This window comes from Limulus polyphemus, unplaced genomic scaffold (genome assembly GCF_000517525.1).
Source record: "Limulus polyphemus unplaced genomic scaffold, Limulus_polyphemus-2.1.2 Scaffold610, whole genome shotgun sequence".
In the NCBI taxonomy this organism is placed as follows: domain Eukaryota; kingdom Metazoa; phylum Arthropoda; class Merostomata; order Xiphosura; family Limulidae; genus Limulus; species Limulus polyphemus.
In genome coordinates this window covers 195,711-218,057 of record NW_013666220.1, presented here as the reverse complement: position 1 = coordinate 218,057, position 22,347 = coordinate 195,711, and the positions used below count along the sequence as shown (strand labels likewise).

At 33.1% G+C, this 22,347-nt stretch overlaps 1 protein-coding gene across 1 annotated transcript in view; it reads right to left on the bottom strand.

Moving 5' to 3' along the window:
• Nucleotides 1-20,866, bottom strand: part of LOC106459449 (DNA replication licensing factor mcm5-A-like) — a 107,892-nt gene extending 87,026 nt beyond the window's left edge. Inside the window, exons 1-4 of the mRNA XM_013919072.2 lie at nucleotides 20,588-20,866; nucleotides 14,272-14,398; nucleotides 7,269-7,397; nucleotides 4,882-5,054 (exon numbers count right to left, since the gene is read on the bottom strand). Coding sequence (XP_013774526.1) covers nucleotides 4,882-5,054; nucleotides 7,269-7,397; nucleotides 14,272-14,398; nucleotides 20,588-20,742 — 584 coding nt within the window. The 5' untranslated portion in view covers nucleotides 20,743-20,866. The remainder of the gene's footprint in view (nucleotides 1-4,881; nucleotides 5,055-7,268; nucleotides 7,398-14,271; nucleotides 14,399-20,587) is intronic.
• Nucleotides 20,867-22,347: the final 1,481 nt, after the last annotated feature.

Genomic DNA, 22,347 nt, shown 5'->3' with positions numbered 1-22,347 from the left:
AAAAATGACTCCAACTGCTGGAAGTCAAGAAAGGGTTGATCAGCTTGCTAACAAGTAAAAGCATAATGATCAGAAGTCCATGTAGGACAAGGTGTACTAACACTAGTTCTTAAATGAGAAAGGAAATGCTCAGAATGAACCCTGATGTCTGGGAAAGGAGGGAAAACAAGGTACCCTAATGATGGGTGTTATGTAAAAAGTAAAGCATCATATGAAAACAAGAAAATGGAACACATCTCTGAAAGCATATAAAAAAAATCAGAGTTAGGCCTAGTAGATCTCACAGGAAATGCATGAGAAGGCACAGCATGCTTAGAAGGAAATTAAAATGTCAAAATTCTCCTCGTAATGAACAGGTTTGGACAATGCAGGATAATTGCAAAGAAAAGGGGGAAACGAACACGTGAAATGAGCACAACTTAAAACATCTGCACTAGATAACTGCCTAACAAGAAATGATAGTTTAGTAGAACCAAACAGAGGGAGTCACATGCAAGATGCAGTTGAAACACACTGATCATGGGTACATGGGAGTTTAAGGCTGGTGGAATGCAAAGAAAAGTTTTTTATAAAAAGGGCAGCACTGAATGAAAATAGCTACACGTGTGAAAGGGGACAATGTGCCATAATGGAAATACCATAGCAAACGTAATTTCATGCTGACATGATTCAACGATTCCCATGCAAATTGAGGAAACTAAAAAAAAAAAAAAGACAAACTTCATCGAAGGTTGACAGTATGTGTTTTCTTATAGCAAAGCCACATCAGGTCTTCTACTGAGTCCACTGAGGGTGTATCTAACCCCTGATTTCAGCTTTGCATGTCCAAAGATTTACTGTTGTCCCACTGGGGGACAAGATTGCTCTAATTGATAAATAGAATGCATTAAACTAGAATAGAGCCAATCAGTATTGATCTTACATGAACATTCACTTTTTTGTTGAAAGAGCAGGTGTAAGATACAACATATTTGACAATGATAAACCCACTTTTTTAGAAAATAAAAGTTTGGAGAGAGCTTGAATGAATAATGAAGAAAACTATTATGTCATTCTCAGGTACAAGTAGTTTACAGTGATATATGAGTATACAAGTTATGGAACAAAGAGGTCACATGACCGGATATTGCTTCACAGCTTAGTAATGTTGTTGTAAAGTTTCATTGAGCTACACTGCAATGGAGGATCTTATAATCAAAGCCAACCATCACGTATGGTTAGAGGCAGAAAATGAAGAAATAATTGAAGCTGAACTGAACAATTTTGTGGCATCCCAGTAACACCAGCTGCAGGACTCCAGCCAGAGCTGTGGTACTGTTCCAGAGAAAATGAGGCACAGCCATGCTGGAGACACATCAGCTAGTGCTATCCAGCAAGAAACTGAGTCCAGTAGCTCTGAAACTAACACAGGTGGCTCAGAACCAGAGTTGGATTTTGAAGATGACTCATGCATGCTTAATGCCAGTGCGGATGAGGCCGTCACTGATAATTTAGATTATTCAGGTGACTTGTCATTTTAAATTATCTCAGCTTAATGTTTATGTATGCATATCATTATGACAAAATATGACTCCAAGTCTGTTAGAGGTCTTTTAAATTATTTTTTAAATTAGATTTGCAGCACAAAATAAACAGTTTCTGAACATTCAAAATACAAACTCGTGTTAGAATTTCAATTTCTTTACTCCTCGAGTCTTTTGTTTTGAGGCGAGATGAATTTACAGCTTTCCTTGTATGTATTAAAATAAAGGAGTGTATGAGCATGACTTATGCTCAAAGCTTTACTAGTCTTTCTTAATTTTGTTTTAAATGAAAATACAAATTTAAATAAACACAAAACAACATCTTGTGAGCTAAAACTACCACTGTTGTATTCAAATGTACTGATACTACCAGAAAGCTAAGTGTATGGAATGCAGTAGGCACTAGAAATGTTACACAGACAATAATTTTGAACATGATCAGCAAAGTAAACAACAAGCAAACAAGTTTTTTAAAAATACTTTTTTCACACAATTAACACTACTGGAGGGCTTTACTAACACTGGCTAGCTTCTATGTTTGGTATTGCCTATAATTGGGGAAGGTCAGAAGCACATCTATACAAGATGAAGACAAGAATCAGAATTATAATTTTTGCAGTTAAATATGACAAATGACCTAGTGTGGTATCATAAGATCTTAAATTACCTATGTCATTGATCATTACCTTCACATATCTTTAAGGGATATAAACTCCTCTATCCTATTAATTTGTATCAATCTGCATAACACCTTGAAGAATGTGCCCTCATTCTAGGATGTCATAGAACAGGACCAAACAAGGAGTAATCAACACAATATTTCATCTATGTCCAAGTTTATAACATTTCAACTCCCAGTTTACAAAATCTAGCAAAGGTCCCAAAGCCACAAGTGGTGTTTTTGGTGGCTTCTAAAATGAATATCAATGTCATAAGAGAGAAGAAATTAATAGAGGGGTTTTTAGATTAGAAGTTAGGAAGATAAAAAACAAATTCTTATCAAACACACATACATACACAAGCCACTACCTAAATGTATGTGACCGCCTACAAAAAACAATTTAGAAAAATGCAACGAAATATACCTATATAAAAGTCTTTCAACTGCAACACAACCCATAGTTATTCCTTCTATTTATTGAAAAACATCCTGGCCAAATTGTACAAGTGTTGCAAAGAAAACATAACAGCTTGTAGGAAATTAAATGTGAAGCAGTTATACATTTTATGATGATTATCAAGATTCACTAACACAGAATACTCATTTATTTACAAAAAATTACATGGAGTGCAAAAGGAACAGAAAAATCCCCTCTTCACCCACCCATGAAAACTAAAAAGTTCCTATTGAGGCCATTTAGAAAATAAATATATACACTTAGGATAAATAACATTAGAGTCATGAGAATCTGGAACACAATGTACTGCCATGTTGCTGAAGATGTTTCTGGGATCCTTCAAGGAACAATTTAATCTGATTCTTGGATCAATAACCAAATAATCAAGATGGGCTGAAAGACCACCTCTCATTTGTAATACTTCTCATGTCTTAAACTAGTGAATAATGGAAATTATCCTCTGCTTTTTCAACTTTCGTCTACTGGCTGGTAACTCCCCCAGTAGTTGGTAAAACTAACTGCTTGCTCATCACTTCTTTTCCCAGACTTCTCAATTGTACTTCTTGCAGTGGTATCTAGAAAACTGACAGAGGACTCTTTTGTAGATACTTTTCTTTTGCATGTTTGTCACTATTTTTCTGGCCTTGTTTGCTGAAGGGTGTTTTGCTGGAAGGATTTAGTTACTTAGCTGTGTTGAGAATAATTTACATGCCATTTGTCTTTCATACAATTACAAAAGATCCTTCTGCAATTGCTTCCATAATTCAGACAGCATTTACCATCAATACAAAAAAACACTGTCCAAACACTTGCATGGCCTGGTAGTTAGGTTGCTCAACTCGGAACTTGCTAACTAAATGTGCTTGTCCTTTCAGCCATGAAGATGTTAAAGTATAACAAACAATCTCACCATTCAATTAGTTACCCAAGAATAGGTAGTAGGTGGTTTTGACCAGCTGCCTTCCCTTTAGTCTATCATTTCTAAATTATTGAATACTAGGTACAGATAACACTCAAGTAGCTTTGCATAAAATTCAAACAAACCATACAGCTTATTTAAAGAATCTCCATAAACCACTGACATTTAGTTTTTCAGTTGAATCAATGAGGGTTATAATCTCTGCATTTTTAAAAAAATAACAATGTGGGTCTAAAAGAGAGCAATAAATGAGAATTAACAGAAACTGTTTGCCACCTAGTGGCATATTATAAAACTATAAAAAGTTTTACACTCTTTATATGTAGTAATAAAGAAACATCCTTCTTAATTTTTTACAGTTCAAATATTTCTAAGATGGAAAATTTCTATAGACTGAAAACTACCACACTTGTATTCAATGATTTTAAACAGTTTTATATTTTACTCGCACAATGACTAAATAAATAAAAATGTTTGTAAAGAACTAACAATAAATTTGAAAATATACAAGAAAGAAGTATTAGCAGTATTCCCTATATGCACCAAGAATACACTTGGATTCCAGAGGCAGCAATGACAATACCTGTTACCTTTATTAGCTTAGATACCTGGTCAGACTGTAAAAGAAACAAACAAAAAAAGAGGTAAAGTATATTTTTATTTACTCTGAATTGACTTCACTTAGTACTTTGGTAAATACTGCCAAAATAGTCAACGGTAGGTAAAATGACTTCAACTTATTAGAATAAACTAATATAACAACTATGGAATAGATGTCATGTTAAATACAAATACATAATAAAAAAATATATAAATCCTAACCCTCAGTGCTCCTCGTAGACATTAAAAATGCAACTTAGAAAACACAAAAACATTTTTTTAGAACACACTATTCCAAAACTATAAATAATTCCCCATGATTCTACTTCAACTAAAATCAAGTACAAAACAATTTTCATCCCATTTAATGTAATTACTCTGAATTGACTTCACTTAGTACTTTGGTAAATACTGCCAAAATAGTCAACGGTAGGTAAAATGACTTCAACTTATTAGAATAAACTAATATAACAACTATGGAATAGATGTCATGTTAAATACAAATACATAATAAAAAAAAATATATAAATATACAAATAAATTAAGGTAAATAAAAATTATGCAATACATCACACATTGTGAACAATCACTACATTTATGCCTTGTGGATAACAATAAAAAATTGTTCACTACAAAAATGTTGATTTCATTACTAAGTAAAGCATAAGTAATTTAAAAGGGAAAATAAAATTAGTAAATTTATTTAAATAAAAAAACATGCCTATTGCAACGTCTTGGCAAAGTAACTCCTTCAAATCCTAGCTTTACAGGTATGTTGGGCACAACTTCTTGACAGCTTCTACATTGAACTGTAATATTTGTTGCTTTTGTTTGGATTCCAGAGGCAGCAATGACAATACCTGTTACCTTTATTAGCTTAGATACCTGGTCAGACTGTAAAAGAAACAAACAAAAAAGAAAGAGGTAAAGTATATTTTTATTTACTTTTTTATTTATAACTGCTTTAAAGCTTACTACATTCAACTTTATACTTCATTAAAATCAAGGCAAGCTTCCTCATCACACATACAGTTTTTGTAAACACAAATAACAGTACCTAACCAACACTATTTTTATCCTTATTTGAAAGTTCTGTTTTAGAGTAGAAAAACATACATACAGCTTCCCTAATAGAGATGAAAATTGAAAGTACTTCCATAATTATAGCCTTCTAATTCTTGAAAATCCCAAAGAGATTAAATGAAGAGTGTTGTGTTTAAAAAACGTAACTGGCCTAATACGAATGTGTTATGACCAGTATAACTGTAATCACTCTTCGCCAGCTTGTTAAGTGCATATACACTATAAATAATTCTCAATCTTCACTTCCCTGTGTTATATGACACATCTGTGCTCTAAATTCCTGATCTTATTTTTCCTACCCTTTTATGGCATTCAGTGTGTCCAATTAATTACAAGTCACATAATAAATATTTACAAGCGAGAATATAAAATGTGAATATCCTTTTAAATATTACTATATTTTTGACACCCACATAACATGCCCTACCATTTCTTTCTGTCTTTCAATATATCTATAATCATCTCTGACATTGCTTTGGGACAAGTTCATAACCAACAGAAAGAATGGTTTCTGAACCATGCCAACCTGACAACTGTATAGTTTGTTTTGGTGCTTAAAGCCAGTAGCTCCCAAGGAAATCTTGATATAAATTGACAAAAGTCACTGCTCAAAACAATAATGGATCTTTTAAAGCTATTTATAGCTTAGTTAGAAAGACATTTAAATTAAGGACATTCTATTCTAATTCCTGATACACTACATGTTTATAAAATGCATATTTGAAGCAACATCATTTTGTGGATAACCAACACAGTGTGAGAAAAGTAGTCTTTTAAAGGTAAGTTTTAAATACAAATATACCTACTTACTTAAAAAAAAAACTTACTTTTGTATATTCATTGTTATTATATTCTTTAAAAATTTACTAACACGTAAAAATTACAAATTGATTAGATAGCAAAATGTAAATGGAAAAGTTAAAATAATAAAAAATCATGAAACCAGCTGTGCCACATATTAACCTGCTTGGTTGTTTGCACTAGTTTTCTTGTTTTGGTTAATTGACTGTAAATTTTGATCACTTGATTATTTTTGTGACAACTGATAATTAGAACTAACTGAATGTTATACTAACCAAAAGCAGTAATAATCAAACTAATTTTAATTAAATGATTAATTTACATGATACTAACTGATGTAATCTGTAATTGATTAACATTCTCTATCACTTATTATTCACATCTCAGAAAAATTAAGTAAATCAAACACTTAACTTCCAGTCCTATTTTATGACATAACTAGAAATTCTAAATTTTTCAGTTCTAAAAGTTTTCAAAATTATATTGTATTTAAGTACTTTAGAGGATTTCCAGAACCACAATTAATCCTTTCTGCCAGTCATTAAGCAGAATGCTATAATAAACATCTACTGGTGTACTTTAAAGTTAACTATGCATATCTACTTATAAATATAGTTTATATGGTTGTAATTTTATGAATGTCTGTAACTTCAAGTTGAACCTTTTTTATATTTGGTAAAAACAGCACAGTATAGAATGCTCAGTTGTCATTATCACAAACAACAGAATGTTTCATAATAAGAATGGATGCATTTTTTTCCAATCAATATGAACAGGTTCAATTAACCTGAAATGCAACTTGATAAGAGTCAAAACCTTAGTTCACCTTGTAGAAGTTCTAAATGCAACTTTTTAAGTATTTAGGCAACACATAAAAGGTTGATAATAATAAAACAATAATTAAACTAAATAACAAGTCTTATTATGTTCTACATCATGGTTATACTGCATGACTATTTGCTAGAAGCTTCTCTTGAGCATATATTCCCTTATTCGATTATAAACTAACACACATTTTAAGTTTCTCACAATAAAATAACACTAAACGTTGATGAATTTACTTGGTCATCATCTTATTGTATCTTGTCTGAGGTGAGCCTCCAACATGAAAAAGAATAAGAAAAACAACAACTTGTATTTCAAAATTTAAATAAAAGATGTGCTTATAACCTCTTAGTAGCACTTCAACTCATGATACTTATAACTTAACAGGCTATTTTTTACCTTAAGATCCCTCATACTTGAAGGGTTGGCATCAGATTTAAGCATTATTTGTACATCTTCTATTTTTTCTTCTCCTTCGGGTCTTGGACGTGTTAGTTCATCAACGATCTCCTTCACAGCTTCTTCAAACTTATAAGTAAAAACAAAAAAAGTTGAATTTTTAAGTACATTCCTAACTTAAATTATATTTAAAATATTTAATTATCTGCCCAATAGTAAATCTATTTAAATATTGCAAAACAAACATTTAAGTTAGGTGGAGTGAATACATTTTATAAAATTAATCATTACTCTAGATGTATTACAGAGAGAGAGAGAGAGAGAAGTTTTTAAACAGGTCAAAACAAACAGCTCTGAAAGTATTGTAAAAAACATGAACAAGATAGAAAATAAATTAAACAGCTAGAACTAATTACAAATGCAATTTCAAATTAAATATTGTGAACAAACAAACTTCTAAGCAACCTTCCTTGTTTATAAAATTGTGTATTAATTTCTAATTTGTTTTAATGTTTTAAATTGTCTAGGACAACTCTTTGGAAGATGCAATCATCAGATCTAAAATGAAGTAAACAAACATCTTTGAATATAAAAAATTTGATGTGAATAGTTTTTGTTCTTTTAGCTGCGCTATAACGACTCATAGAATGGCTCAGTTTTCTTTTTTGTTTGTTTTCAAATACAAACTTTTAGATAATAGCTCCATCATCTCTTGACCTATTTGAGGTCTAATTAAAGTTTGAGATGCAGGAGGTCAAACCCTTTTGATTGATGTATTTAACCATGCTCAAGTTCTCAGATTAATTTACACTAATTCTGCCTAAAAGAATTTCAAAGAAATCCTGATGAGTACTAAAATTGAATCTACTATACACGTGTCCCCAAGCTTGGTATTAGTAGCACACAAAAATATAGCTAATAAAAATGAAAAAAAAAGTCTCTAAAATAAATTTACTCTAATCCTGCCTAAAAGACTTTCAAGTGTCGTGGCTATTGATGTCAATGTCAAAACATAGTTTTGGTACATTCAGTATCATTGCAATGGTTCACATGTGATTTGCTTAACTGCATATTTAAAATTGTTTTAGTATTATGTATTCAACCTTTTATTTGACTATTTCATGCACAATGGTTACAGTCTTTCACATTTTAAAAATGCAGGAGGGAAGTAAACAGCAGATGCTAAACAGTCCATGGAGCTGCTAGTGAGCTAATGCAATATTTTGATCCTCTGTTTAGAAATTTAGACAATAAAAGTTAATTTGTAATGAATGCATTGTACTGTTCTAACAAAACACAGTTTCACCAATTATGCCATTGAACTATGATGACCTATGATCAATATGGCAGCTCTTGCAGCCTTGTTTCGTGCAGAAAATAGTTCAAAATGCAATTTAAAGTAATGATCCAATCTGCCAAGATTCTCCTTGCTACTCGGAATTTGCTAATAATTAATATCCAATTTTGTAATTCAAACTTTAAATCTCTGACTGTATTCAACAATATAGTTCCAAATATTTTTGTACTTCTGCATATCTAACATCACTAGTCTAAGTCAATTAAAGTACTGAAGTCACAGCAGTCAACATGATCACAAGAAGTTATATACGAGTTTGTCTGTGTAAATAAACAGTTGATTGTGTGGCTAATGCCATGACAAATACTAATAACAGGATTTGAACTGAAAATATATATTTCTTGATAAGAATAACAGGATCTGTTACTAGAAAGTGTTGCAAATTAAGTATATTTCCCATTTTCAGACATTTTTTGCAGATCACTTTTCACAAAATGGAGATAAACACAATGGTACTGATTGTTGTCAATAACAACAGGGGATGTGGGAGTAATAAAGACTTCAAGACATTTCTAAGACCTCTTGATAAAAACCTTTGATTTTTCAGTATTTCCACTACTGGCAAATTTGTTTAAAAATTGCACAATTGAAATTTGAGATGAGTATTCTACAAGTTTCAAAGTTTCTATAAAAAAAATCTTACTTTTCATATGTGGTATTTGTTTAAATTCTCAAACTTGATATATGAAAAATTTCTTTGTGAAATGCTTTTTTTAATAAACAAAAATGCTTACTCTTATTGTAGATTTCAACTACTTCTTTTAATGTCTATCTAGATTCTTGTAAATGCTTTCCAGTAGATTTTATTTTATAAGATTATAATTTTTTTGCTGTTTACATTCTTAAAACACCTCCTACAGTTTCACTATTTTTAAGATCACTGACACATCAAACATATCAAAATTAAATAAAAACTGTCCTTATTAATTATTATTCAAGTTTCATTTACAACTGTAATACATTTAAGTTATAAACTGCTTGTACAAGAGAAAAAAGACAACCAGGTTCTGAATAACTGAACACTGAAAAAAGTTAAGGGAAGGTAATTGAAGAAAACATCCAATTACTCACCCAAACAGCCCAAGTTTTGGGAAGAAAAGAACTGCCAGAGAATGATATTAACTTGTCCCTATGGTGAATAGTGTGTGAGGCATCTAAGGTAAAAATGTCAAGTGGCATCTCCCATAAGCAAGAAAAAAATATCTTAAAGAGAAAGATGATACAGGAAATAGGTGGTCAACTGTTTGAAAAGTAGACATGTAAGAACCCAGAGGACTAAGAGACTCCACTCCAAAAGAGAAACTGAAAAGGCTTAGAAGAGATCCATAAGAAGAGGAGAAGGAATACAGAATGGCCAAAGAAAGAGATGAAAAATCAGTGACCAAGCAGCTGTGCAACCAATAACAGCAGAAGTGTGAAGTCAAAAGAGTAGTCTAAGGAATGCACACTCTGTGGAAAATAACTAGACCCGACTGAAAGCTTACAGGATTGTAGCCAGCTGGAAGGGAAGGGCTTTGAATTGAATATTCAAATATTGTGGACAAATTGAAGGAAACAACAAGCAGGAAGACACATCACAAGCAGGATGTGAAGGAAAGCACATATATCATTCTTGGCCATTGGTATACTGGGAGAAAACCATCCATCTGGAATCAAGTGAAAACCCAAGTTGTTTGAAGTGTAACAGACCTATGACTAGTCACCATTCTTTCATATTCTGGGTAATGACAACAAGATAAGAGTAAAACCACAGAATGAGGTGAAGGAAACCATCCAAAGCATTCATAGTCTGAGAGGAGGTTGAGAGCAGAAGTACAGAGAAAACACCTATGTGAAAGCCAAATATTTTGCAGCCAAAGAAATCCTTATGTGTACAGATTTGGAATGCTAAAAAGTAGTTCTAGAAACTAGCTGCCTGATACGGCTTCCAATCAAAAAATTTAAAAGAAATCAAAGTAAGCAGAGAACACTGCTGTTGAGCTGCCTCAGCTCAAGATCCCAAAGTGTAAGAAACACCCTCAAAAACCTCATCAGGAAATAAGGGTTCAACACATAGGTCCCTCAGATAACTCAGTTACGATTGAGAGAGTCAAATTTCAGAAAGGAAGACATTTCAAAGATGTAAACTCCAGTAACATTAAGAAAGCACATTAACTGGGACACAACAGAAGAAGAAAATTGAGGTCAAGATGAAAAACAGGTATATGCGAGATCCCCCAATAAAGCTTTCAGGATTGCAATGTAAAGCCTCTAAGAGAAAGTGAAGTGTGAACAGATAGCACAGAAGTTAAATAAGTAAGAGACAAAGACAAGTAGAATGGTGAGAGAAATAGAGGAGACTCCCAAGCTGAAAGAAGAGGTTCAAGTGATTGTGGCTCAAGCCACAAAGCAGCCTGAGATTCACAAATACTGAAGAAAAAGAAAAGTGACACATACCTTTACATCACAATCAAAGCAGGAAGAATGAAGATGGAATTGCCTGATCCTTGTCTGGGATAAGGAACCAGAAATAGAACTAGGTGGTAGAAACAGTTAGTCAAATGTGTCTAAAATATAGGGCAAGCTAAGCTGAAGTAACAGAAAGAAATTTAGCTGGTGCACAATGGCAGTAACTTCACCAACTAGTGCCTCCACTTGCCATTGTAATAGTGGACAACTCCATCTAAAAAGTGTCAGGACCACAGAAGATATCAAAAACGTTGATACATGAATTAACCATCTAGAACTGTGGAAGAAACAGAAGAGTTGAAGACGACTATAACCTCATAAAACAATTACTTTGTTCTCAAAGCTTTTTTCACTCTCACGTTTACTCACTCCTTACAAGCATCTTTTCATTTATAAAAAAAGTATTAAAAAGGTAAAGAAAATGTTGATTTTACAGTTATCATTTCTAAAAATGATTTTATCATGAAAGGGGCAATGAAAACTATGCTGAGTTAGGGAAGTGCTGCAATATAAAGTTTGGAAAACACTGATCTAGATGATGCATAAAATAATTAGTTTTAATGTTGAAGTTTACATGGAATGTCCACAATATGGCCTTGGTCATTCTCATAATAGTAATATTGGAAAGATATTAACAAAATCCTTTTGCTAGATTAATCTCATAATTTTTAATACACTTGGTGTATTTTTACTAAAGTTTTATGAAGTTAAGATTCACCGTAAAGTATGAACATTTCAACTTCTGATTATATCTATATAAACTGGAAGAAAGGTCAAAAACCCTCCTAACTCCACTATCTAAAAACACAATACCAAAATAGAACATTTGATTTCTCTATTGAACTTTAAAATTCTCTAAACAACTAAGCATGAAACTGAACTTCTGACAGAAGAGATGTTGAACATAAAAACTTTTCTTCCATCTCTGAATAATACACATTTTTCATCTGACTTAAATCTATTTTAATATGATTCATTTTATTTGAGCTACGTTCTCTTCATTTTCTCCTGTTCTTTTGTTTGTATTCAAATTGTTTTCTATTGTTTATCACACATTATATCCCATTTCTAGCGTAATTACCATTATGAAGATGCAATTCTGAAACATCTAACAAATGCTTTATGTTATTACAATCATGTTTTTCTTTATTATTTGTCATTACTCAAGAGAATTTTTTAAATCTCTCTATGCAATTGAGCTAGTTAATTTATTCTTAAATATGCTCCAGGCAAGAAATTAATTCAATAAAAGTGTGTGTGTGTATGATAAACATAATTTGCCATGCTTGTTTCAATATAGTAGATAATGGGCATAGTTGGTAAAGCTATTAAAGAAGCAGGAAGAGCACAACCTAAGCTAAGTTTTTTAGCTGTGTAACTGTGGTGAATTAATTATTTAAATAGTCTTCAAACTTTTTTATTATTATTATTATTATCAAGCTCCAATTTGAACATTAGTCCTATGGCCTCTAACTTTGAAGCATTTGACATCTGGAAGGGGGCAAAATTGCAACATTACAATAAAGAAAATAAAGTTAATTTTTTTAAATACTTTGTTCTGAGTTGAAATTTATTCAATAATGATTTATATATTTAATGTAAGACATTATTTTTAAATTGGAAGTTTTGATTTTGGGTTGATTTCATCTTGCTCTGAAAAAAACATTAGTATTTCCAAATTTCCTAAAACCTTTCAGAGCAAGATACTGTGCTTATAGTCCCCTAAAAGGAAAGCTGAAAAAGTTTTGAACCAAATAGTATTAATTTGATTGTAACATCAATACAAACATAGTTTTATCAATTTTTGCAAATCACTGTTCACCAACTCTGTTGTATTAGTGTTTTGTAAATTATTTATATATCAGCCTTATGAAGTCTTAGGCTAGTGATTATATCATGTTAAGAAAGCTTTTTTCCCAGTTCTTTTCAACTGTATAAGCCAATATGGCTTCAGCAGCGGAGACTCATGGGATGGGAGAAGAAAGTTCCGGCTGCATAAGGGAACTCACAATCCTATGCACAACAGCTGTCACCTCATCCACATTCAACAAGCCTCCCGTGGACATAGTTGAAACTTGACTTAAGAGAAAATTCTTCACTCACGTAAGAAGTAGAATATGTTACATGAACTTGCGAGTTCATAGTTTGAAGCAAGAAAATTATATTATGTTCCTTAAACTACTCAAATCTCAGTAAATTGAAAAAACAAAAGACATCTGATACCTTCAGTGCTGAAGAAAAAAATGAAGATTCATGAGTGCAAATGCATAGAGGGATTTAGTGCTGCTTAATAACATCATTATGCAGCAGTGCAATTCAGGAGAAATCTTGTGAGACTGGGTGGGAGTTGCCTAAAGGTAAGTGGCATGCAAATCTCTACAGCAGATGCACGAGGAAAATAGCTTAACTATGTGTGGTATCATATCAGGAGACAAAGCTCCCTTACTATGAAGCAGTTGAAAATAATTATGTATCTGTTAGAATCCTCAAGTTGACCTGAAAGTTCTTTTTAAACCTAATATCGGACTTTAAAATTTTCCCACTTCAAAGATTATATACTCAGTGCCCATTTTTCACATCTCATCTATTTATACACATGTGGGGACTATAACAACTCTTATATTGGTGAAACTAAATGTCATTTTAAAATAAGAACATTTGAAAATATTTGGGTATATCTATAACATAAAAAAAAAAAAATCAGAGAAAAGCTACAAACCCTCCCAACTGTTATCTACCAACACAATACAGAAATAGGGCATTGAATTTCTCTCTTGAACTAAAATCTCAGCTATGCATGAAACAGCTTCTGATAAAACAGAAGATGTACAGAAAAATTCTTGTCTCTAATTAATTCACATTCTTCATTTGATTTAGATCTATTTTAATATGACTTACTTGAGTTACACAGTGTTAATTTTCTCCTGTTCTTTTTTGTATTCAAATTGTTTTCTGTTGTTAACTACAAATTATATTGCATTTGTAGTGTAATTACCATAACGTATTTTTGTACCTCAGCTTCCTGAAGATTCTGAAGCATCTTATAAATGATTCATAAAATTATGTTTGTGTTCTTCTTCATTATTCAGTTACATTTTCTGAAAAATGAATTGATAACTAGTATACTTCTATATTCATAAATGTAGCAAATACACTTATGATGAAAGTAATGAGTCAAGAAACCACAGTCATACTTACCAAAGGTAAATGTTCTGTAGGTTGCTTGTACAATTTATCTCCTAGATTTTCATCAAAACTTGCCACATCTTCTAACAACACTTCCAACCAATACTGACCAACAATATACTGTCTCTTCAACTGGTCCCTGTTAAATGTTAAATCATAAATTAATAGCAACAGAATGTTTTTTAACTGTGTAACTGTGGTGAATTAATTATTTAAATAGTCTTCCAACTTTTTTATTATTATTATTATTATCAAGCTCCAATTTGAACATTAGTCCTATGGCCTCTAACTGAATTGAAATTGCTTTGATGTTCCAGTAGTTATACACAGTGCTGAAAACAATTTATTCACAGTTTCAATCTAGAAGTCTAATACTTTACATTCTACTGTCAATGATTTGGTGCAGAAAATTGGTGTTTAAAATTTGAAACAAAGTTCTCACCACTGTATCAGTTACTATTTTCAGCAACTTATATACCCAAAGCAATGTTGTTGACAACTAGCACAGTACTAGTGAGAAGTTAACACTATGAATCAGTATTCAAATGAATTTATGGAAAACTGTAAAAGTAAATATAACTAAAAATGACCTGATGTCATAGAAATTATTAGCTTAAATTTTGGATTCAGGTGTAATCTATTCATTTGAAGTTATGCTTTTACATTTAAGGGCAATACTATACTTTTAAATATTAGGATGAATAACACACGTTTATACTACCTTTTTAAAACAGTATCAATAGTTTTTAAGGAAGTATACAGAGAACTGTTGATTCAAAGTTCCTTCAGTTCTTCATTTTAGGAAACAAACAAAATACTGAGTATTTAATTACTTCTCACAAAAATATTAACACTTGCAGTTTAATACCTGAACTCATGTTCAGCTCTGGTTTAAGCGAGGATATTTAATTGTAATGAACCTATTCTATTGAGCAACAGATTTTAGCCATTGGCTTGTGCAGATGAGGAACTACTTGAGGAAAGAAAAACAAAAGAGTCAGAGAAGGATGTGGATGATAAGAGATTTATACTTATAGGTGATTTCTTTACAAGACAGGATACTCTGTGTGGTAAACAGGGAGTAAAGAATTAGATTATGCTTCCAGTAACACAGGTGGAGGACATAACTGACAGAGCAAGAGATATAATGAAGGGTGCTAGCAATGATGCAGGTTTTGTTGTGCACGTAAGGCTAATGATCTGGGGAAAAGTAGGTCAGAGGAGCTAATTAATAAGTACAAGGGGTTGATAAAGGTATTAAAAAAAAGGCCATATATAATGAACTGATCTCACACACACACACACACACACAAATGCATGTGTGTGTGAGATCAGTTCATTGGGAGATGGAAACCTTTTGGAATGGATGATTTACATTTAAATAAGGTAGGGGCTGACTTGTTTGCTAAGGCTATTAAACTCAGCTGAAAGGGAAGTTTTAAACTAGGACTAGACAGTGGTGAGGGCCAGGATGGATAAACTAAATGCAAAAAGAATAAAAGACAGAGAAAAGTTTAGCATAGGAAATGAGTATAGCAGTAGTTATAAGGGTAGGCTTAATTGTTACTATTGTAATGTTAGACATATAAGAAATAAAATAATGATTTTAGAGCACTGTTGGGAATGGAGGAGTTTGATAATAGGAACTATTGAAACATGGTTAAACGTGGATGATTTTGATAACAGAAACTTCTTTGAAATACAGGGTTACAGGCTATTTAATAGGGATAGAGTATTAAAGAAGGGAGGAGGAGTGGCGTTATATGTAAAATGCGAGTTAAGGGTACCAAAGATAATGGCAAAAAGACTGAATCCATTTGGATTTCTATTAGTAAATATAAAGAGAAAATGTTTTTATAACTAAAATTATTAGAAATGTAAAGTTGTGAGTAAAAAACAATGAAAGTAATATAAAAATATTGGTAGTAGTAATAGAGCAAAAGTGGCCATAGTTTGAGCTATGACTGACTCCTGAATTTAAATTATTTTGTCTATAATTTCAGGGTTCTACATTAAGGCACATCCAATAGACTCAGTCTAGTTGAAGTTGGGTTCACTTGTGCAGAATCTGTGCCAAGGTAGCCCAACTGGTCGTGTTAAATTTATTATGATATGACAATGGTCTTCCTGCTAACAATTTCCTATTATTTATAATTTCACACAAAAAAAAACTCCCACCCCTACAGGTTGTCTGCACCAGTATAAGATGTAATATCATTATGCTGATACCCTTCACAAATAGAAGGGCAACAGCCTCCATGCACAATAGGCCCCCATCAGACCTACCTCTGTCCAATCACATCACTATCTCCTCAGCAGACTTACCACTTAGAAGTGGTTATTTCCTGCACTTATTATACATTATTAGTTTTTGGTCTTCGTGGTTAGGCCACTCTAAAGATTAAACTTCAACTTAGTTCCAACCACCTTACAAATTTTACTTCACAATGTTATTTTTCAATTCAATATTAAATATTGAAATAAATAGAAAACTAATTAAGTTTGTTCTAAGCTCTTTTGAAGATTATGAAAAAAGTACTCCATTATAGGAACTCAATCATTTTATGACTGTTTACATCTTGACACAAAGTGAAAGTACGAATGTCTTTATTTAGATTCAGTTTTACTTCTTCGGTGGGTGAGGAAAAGGGAGGAGATGAGAGAAAAAACACAAATAGGAAGGGATGAAACAAAAAAAAATTACAAAAAAGGAAAAAAAGAAAAGAATGTTCTATCCTAAGTGAAAGAATGAATTTAAATGGGAATGCATGAAAAAAAGAAATCAAGAACAGTGTTTTGTTCATACACTGGAGTAGTGGAGACAGGAATGAATGTAGATGCTTGTGCTAGTACAAGGGGACCAGCTATCAGAAGGATAATTGAAGGTCAGAAAGCACAACTGCTCACTTGTTTCACACTGCTTACTTCATTGCTAAGAGTAAATTGCCCTTTACTTTGTACCCAAGCCATCTTGATTTACGAACTAAAAATGGTGTTGAACTGCCAAATAACTATAGAACTGATTAGGCTTGTGGAAGATTTATGCAGTTAGTATATGAAGATATCCGACAAGAAATATACACTTTACTGAAGAATGCACAGGAGTTATCCATAATGTTTGATGGTATGACAGATGTGTCCATTTGTGAACATGAAATTGTGTATGCTCGGGATGTGGTGGAAGGTGTGCCAAAAATTATCTTTGTAAAGATAAAAAACATGGAGTATGCTTGTGCTGAAGTATTTTGGCAAAAATAGAGTCTGCAATGGACAGTATAGACAATGCAAGATAGAAATGAAAGGAAAAACTAATTGCTTCTAGTCCAAATGGAGCAAATGTGAACTTAGGGAAAAAGCACAGTGTGGTAAAACTCTTAAAAATGAAGTGCCTCATCTTGTTGCAATGCATTTTGTAAGTCACAGATTGGAACTTGGTACATCAGATACAATGAAGGATAAAGATGCAAAGATCTTTGGTGATCTTAAAAATATTTTGTTGAATTTGCACAAACACTATCATTACAGTGCAAAAACACTGAGAGAGCATCAAATGTTAGCTGAAGCTATGAAGGAGATGATGATAAAGCCAGTAAATTTTGAAGGTACCAGATGGATGCCACATCTGAGTCAATATCTTGATGTCCTCTTATGGCATTATTTGGTGTTTATTGCTCACTTTGAGAACACTGTAGAGAGTATGAGTGGGACAGTGGATGTTCAAAGCAGAGCCAAGCTGATTCTTAAACATCTGAAATACATGCACTTTCTAAAGGATGTATTACGTAGCTTGAGCAAACTTTCATCACAGTTTCAAAAGAATAGCTGTGGTTTACCTGTGGAAGCCCTTGAAACATCTTGCCTGCAGCTTGTTGCTCTGCAGCAAAGATCAAGAAAGAACCTGTAGATGTTCCTAGACAGTGTAGATTAGCATTGAGCCAGGATCAGGGAATGTGTCATCCAGTATCTCAGGGAAGTCCATTGCACACAATCAACTTCCGCAACCATGAGACTTGTCCGAAACATCCAAAGGTCAATAACATCCCTGTTGCAAGATAGAAAAAGGGAGTGCCGAGGACAGAAACATCCAACGTATACCCTCCATGGCCCACTACACAGAAAGAAAAATTGAGGAAGATGGACAACCCCAAATCTGTGTGAGGATTTACGTTGACTGTTCACTCGATATATATCCAAAACCATTCGGCAGTGTATCAACATCCGCAAGAGGGTAGAATGAGGGTACCCAATCAAAGGGGTGAATTGCATTTAGATGTTTCACTCCATGGTATGTGACACTCAATCTGGATAACTGTATGCCTTCTACTCCGGCAAAACACCACCTCCTACTCTGAACTGAATGGTGCCTCCATGGTCAACCACCCCAGCAAGTTGCAAGTGGGAAGAACTCTCATATTCCACTGACAGAAAGGGGGGGGTACATTCGAGAGTCTGGAGGAATGGCTACACCACAGACACCCTATTTTGAAAAGCAGACTATACCTACTTATTCAATCGAGGCATGGCAGGGAAGGGCAGATATCACCGTCTGCTTTACCCATGCCTTCCATAGGTGGTACAGTCTGGGACGGGCCTATTTATGAAGCAAGTATCACAAGATTATTGACCATCCAGTGATCTTATGAAACACCCCATCTCGAAGGCGAGCATGCAAATCAACATGGCATACAGTGCGAAATTTTTGGGTATGTAAAGAATACCTGGTCAGACATCACTCGCCAGTATTCAAGAGACAAAATTTGAAGCAAGGGCTCTTGAAAGAAAAGAAAGCATTGATAAAGACTGACCTAGTGTCATAGCCATACTGAAGTCTGAAGTATAGCCACAAGTGGTAGGCAAAACCCCGAGAAAGCACAAACTGTGATGCGATACAAGTAATAGGAGATGAACATCTGAGGGGTGGTCCACATACCTGACTGCATAATCTCCTCCAAAGGCCAACGAAGACAAGGAGCAAAGAAAAAAGTGAGGTGCCAGATTTGATGGGAGGTAACACAGAACAAAGCATTGAGAAAGGGAGAAAGAGGAATAAGCCAACTGGATTAAAATGTTAAAACATATGTAGGGCCTTTGAGAGATGATACAGAAAGGCTAGAATCTAATGGTTATGGGTGACTGGGCTAACAAGTTCTATCTTTTCTTCAGGTTTTACAAAGGAATATGTAACCAATATTCCTAATCCTGAAGTTTCTACGCGGAAGCATGACTGTCAAGAAGGTTGGTCTTTGAAATTGGTTGCTTTCAGATATGGTCGATGCAGTTAATTTAGTGACTTAAGGGAAAGCTTGATAAATATCTGAATGACAAAGATCAGCTTTGATTTTTTTCTTTTTTTAATTCAGTTAATAGGATTGCTTAAATGGATCAAAAGGCCTCTTGTTGTTCTTTTATGTTATGTTTCATTAAACACTTGTTTGAAAAAAGCAATAATAACTGAAGTTGACTCCTACAAAGACTACTCCTACTTTCACACCATAAACACCTGAATCAGATCCCTCCTAACTTATTTTTTCAAGACAAAATGATTTCAGAAATCTTAACCTTATCCTAGTATGAACTTTCTATGTCAGGTATCATACTAATAGCCCTCCTCTGAATCCTTTCCAACAAATTACTGTCCAGGTCATTCAGTAATACATTTTCAATACAGCTATAGTATAAATGCTACTTAGTTTAATGTCATCAGATAACTTTATTAAATCCGCCATTATTAACATCACGTAAATGGGAAAAAGCAAAGGTTCAAGCATGGACTCCTAATGCATTTTTAATAATAATTTTCTTTTTCCCATCCCAACCCTCCTAAAATATAATTAATTAAATTTCTCTAAAGGCTAAAGTGCTAAACCCTACTGATATGATTTTCTTGTCTAAGTCTTATGTGTGGCACCTTATCAAAGGCTTTTTTGCAAACATAACTTCTATCTCTATGTAGGTAAATCCAACCTGGCTTCCTTTTATTTTTAAGATATTTATAATAAATTTCTAACTTCTATTCAATTTCATTTGTAAAGTCATGGCAACTTCGTTTCACCAACGCTAATGCCTAGTAACGATAACCAGCCAAAGGTTTGTTTCATCAACAGTTACCGAGTTAATTTCCCGACTATGTTCCTATTAGCATTAATGTCACATATTAATAATTATTTTTAACGTAGATAGGGTATTACCTTATGCTGTTTTCATAGCCGATAATAGTAGTACTATTCTAGTACTTCATCTCGGACAACTTGAGTTGAATCTATTTAGTATTAGAAGTTAATACTTTTATAGTAATGATAAAGTTTATTTGAATATTACTTTAACTTACCTATATCGATAAGAGAAATTTCCTTCATGAAATTGTCTAATAAAATTTTTAAATCGTCGCTTTATTTCTTGTAAATTTAACGATTCGACCTCAGACTGGTTTTCCGATCCAAAATTATCGCTATAAAATACACCTAGGTCATCAAATCCTGCCATTTTTCTTACTACAAATAGCAATTAGAATAACTCGTTGAACAAAACAGCTTTCGGTACAATAGTCCACACGAAACAGAAACCGTATGAAGAACTTTGGCGGGAACAAAATCCCGCTCTTCGTTTGATTAATCTGATTATTGACGTCACATCAAGAACGTGCGAAAGGCAGCATATATACATTCTCAAATTATAGGGTGTTTTCGTTTAATATTTTAACAAAGTTAAACAGTAAAACTAAGAATTAGTGGATATTTATTCCTTTATTAAAATTGATATTAGTACCGATCAAAGTCGGTTTTATCAATTACTTACTTCAGAATGTTTAAACTAGAAAAAACTAACTGTTCAATTAATAACCCCATACATTTGTTTGTTTGTAGTTAGTACAAAGCTACACAATGGCCTATCTGTGCTGTACCCATTACGGGTATCGAAACCCGGTTTTCAGCGTTGTAAGCCTTAAGACTTTCCGCTTTATAATTGCGTTACAATATCGCTAAGTTTTATATATTTTTATATATAAGAAAATATATGAAAGAAAAATATATAAAACTTCACGATTTTGAAGTCTATTCATTAATTTCTAATGAAAACTAAAGTACAAAAACAAGATAAATAAAAAATGTGAATTTAAAAACCTGCAAATAGGGATCGTAAAAAAATGAGTAAATAAGGCTAGAAATACTGTAAACGTTATTTACTCAAACTACAAACCCCTATTTTGGCTCCATGCTGTTACCTAGGATTACATTTGGTGGAATCAAAATAGGAATTTGTAGTTTGAGTTAATAATGTCAACAGTATCTCCAGCCTTGTTTCCTTACTTTTCTTACGATCCCTATTTGCAGGTTTTTTTAATTCTCAATTTTTTTACTTATCTTGTTGATGTTTTTTTATGTTCATCTACGAGCAAAGGAGAACTTGATATTGTTACGTTTCCGTTTGTTAATTGATTTTTCCGTAACTTCGTTCCGACGAAATGTTAACGACACAAGTCTTTACTTAATAAAACTGGTTTATTCTTTCCGAATATAACTTTGCGATATACTTAATCTCAATACTCGCGCTAAAACAAACAGTATCACGAGCGAACGAACGTTAACTTCAACGATACCCTGTGACTGCAGTTCAATTACTCACTCTTCACACACACATTACATTCCCCTCTTTTATATACCAGCCTACCCTATCTAGCAATTACTAGACCATTCGCCAAGATACGGGAAAGTTCTAAAAACAAGAGAGCGTGAGAATTGTCACGTGATCTCGATGACGCAACACTGCCCCCTCCTTAATATTGTTCGTCCCGAACAATAACCACATACAATAAACCAATAACAATAACTTAATTAACTGTACAGAATTACAAAGACAAAATTACAATTCAACAAAGTCTCTTAATTTTACGGGACGTATCTTCTTCCGTACTGGTCTCCTCGTCTTGTTGGCTTCTGCTTCATGTGGAGTTCATCAGTAAATGTCCAATCATCGGTAACAGTCACATCAGTGGTAGTAACTTCATCAAGAGCTTCACCCTTTCCCTTCTCCAAACAGAGTAGAGTTTCTTCTTCGACGGTGGCTTCTTCAGGTGGCACGTTTTCAGCA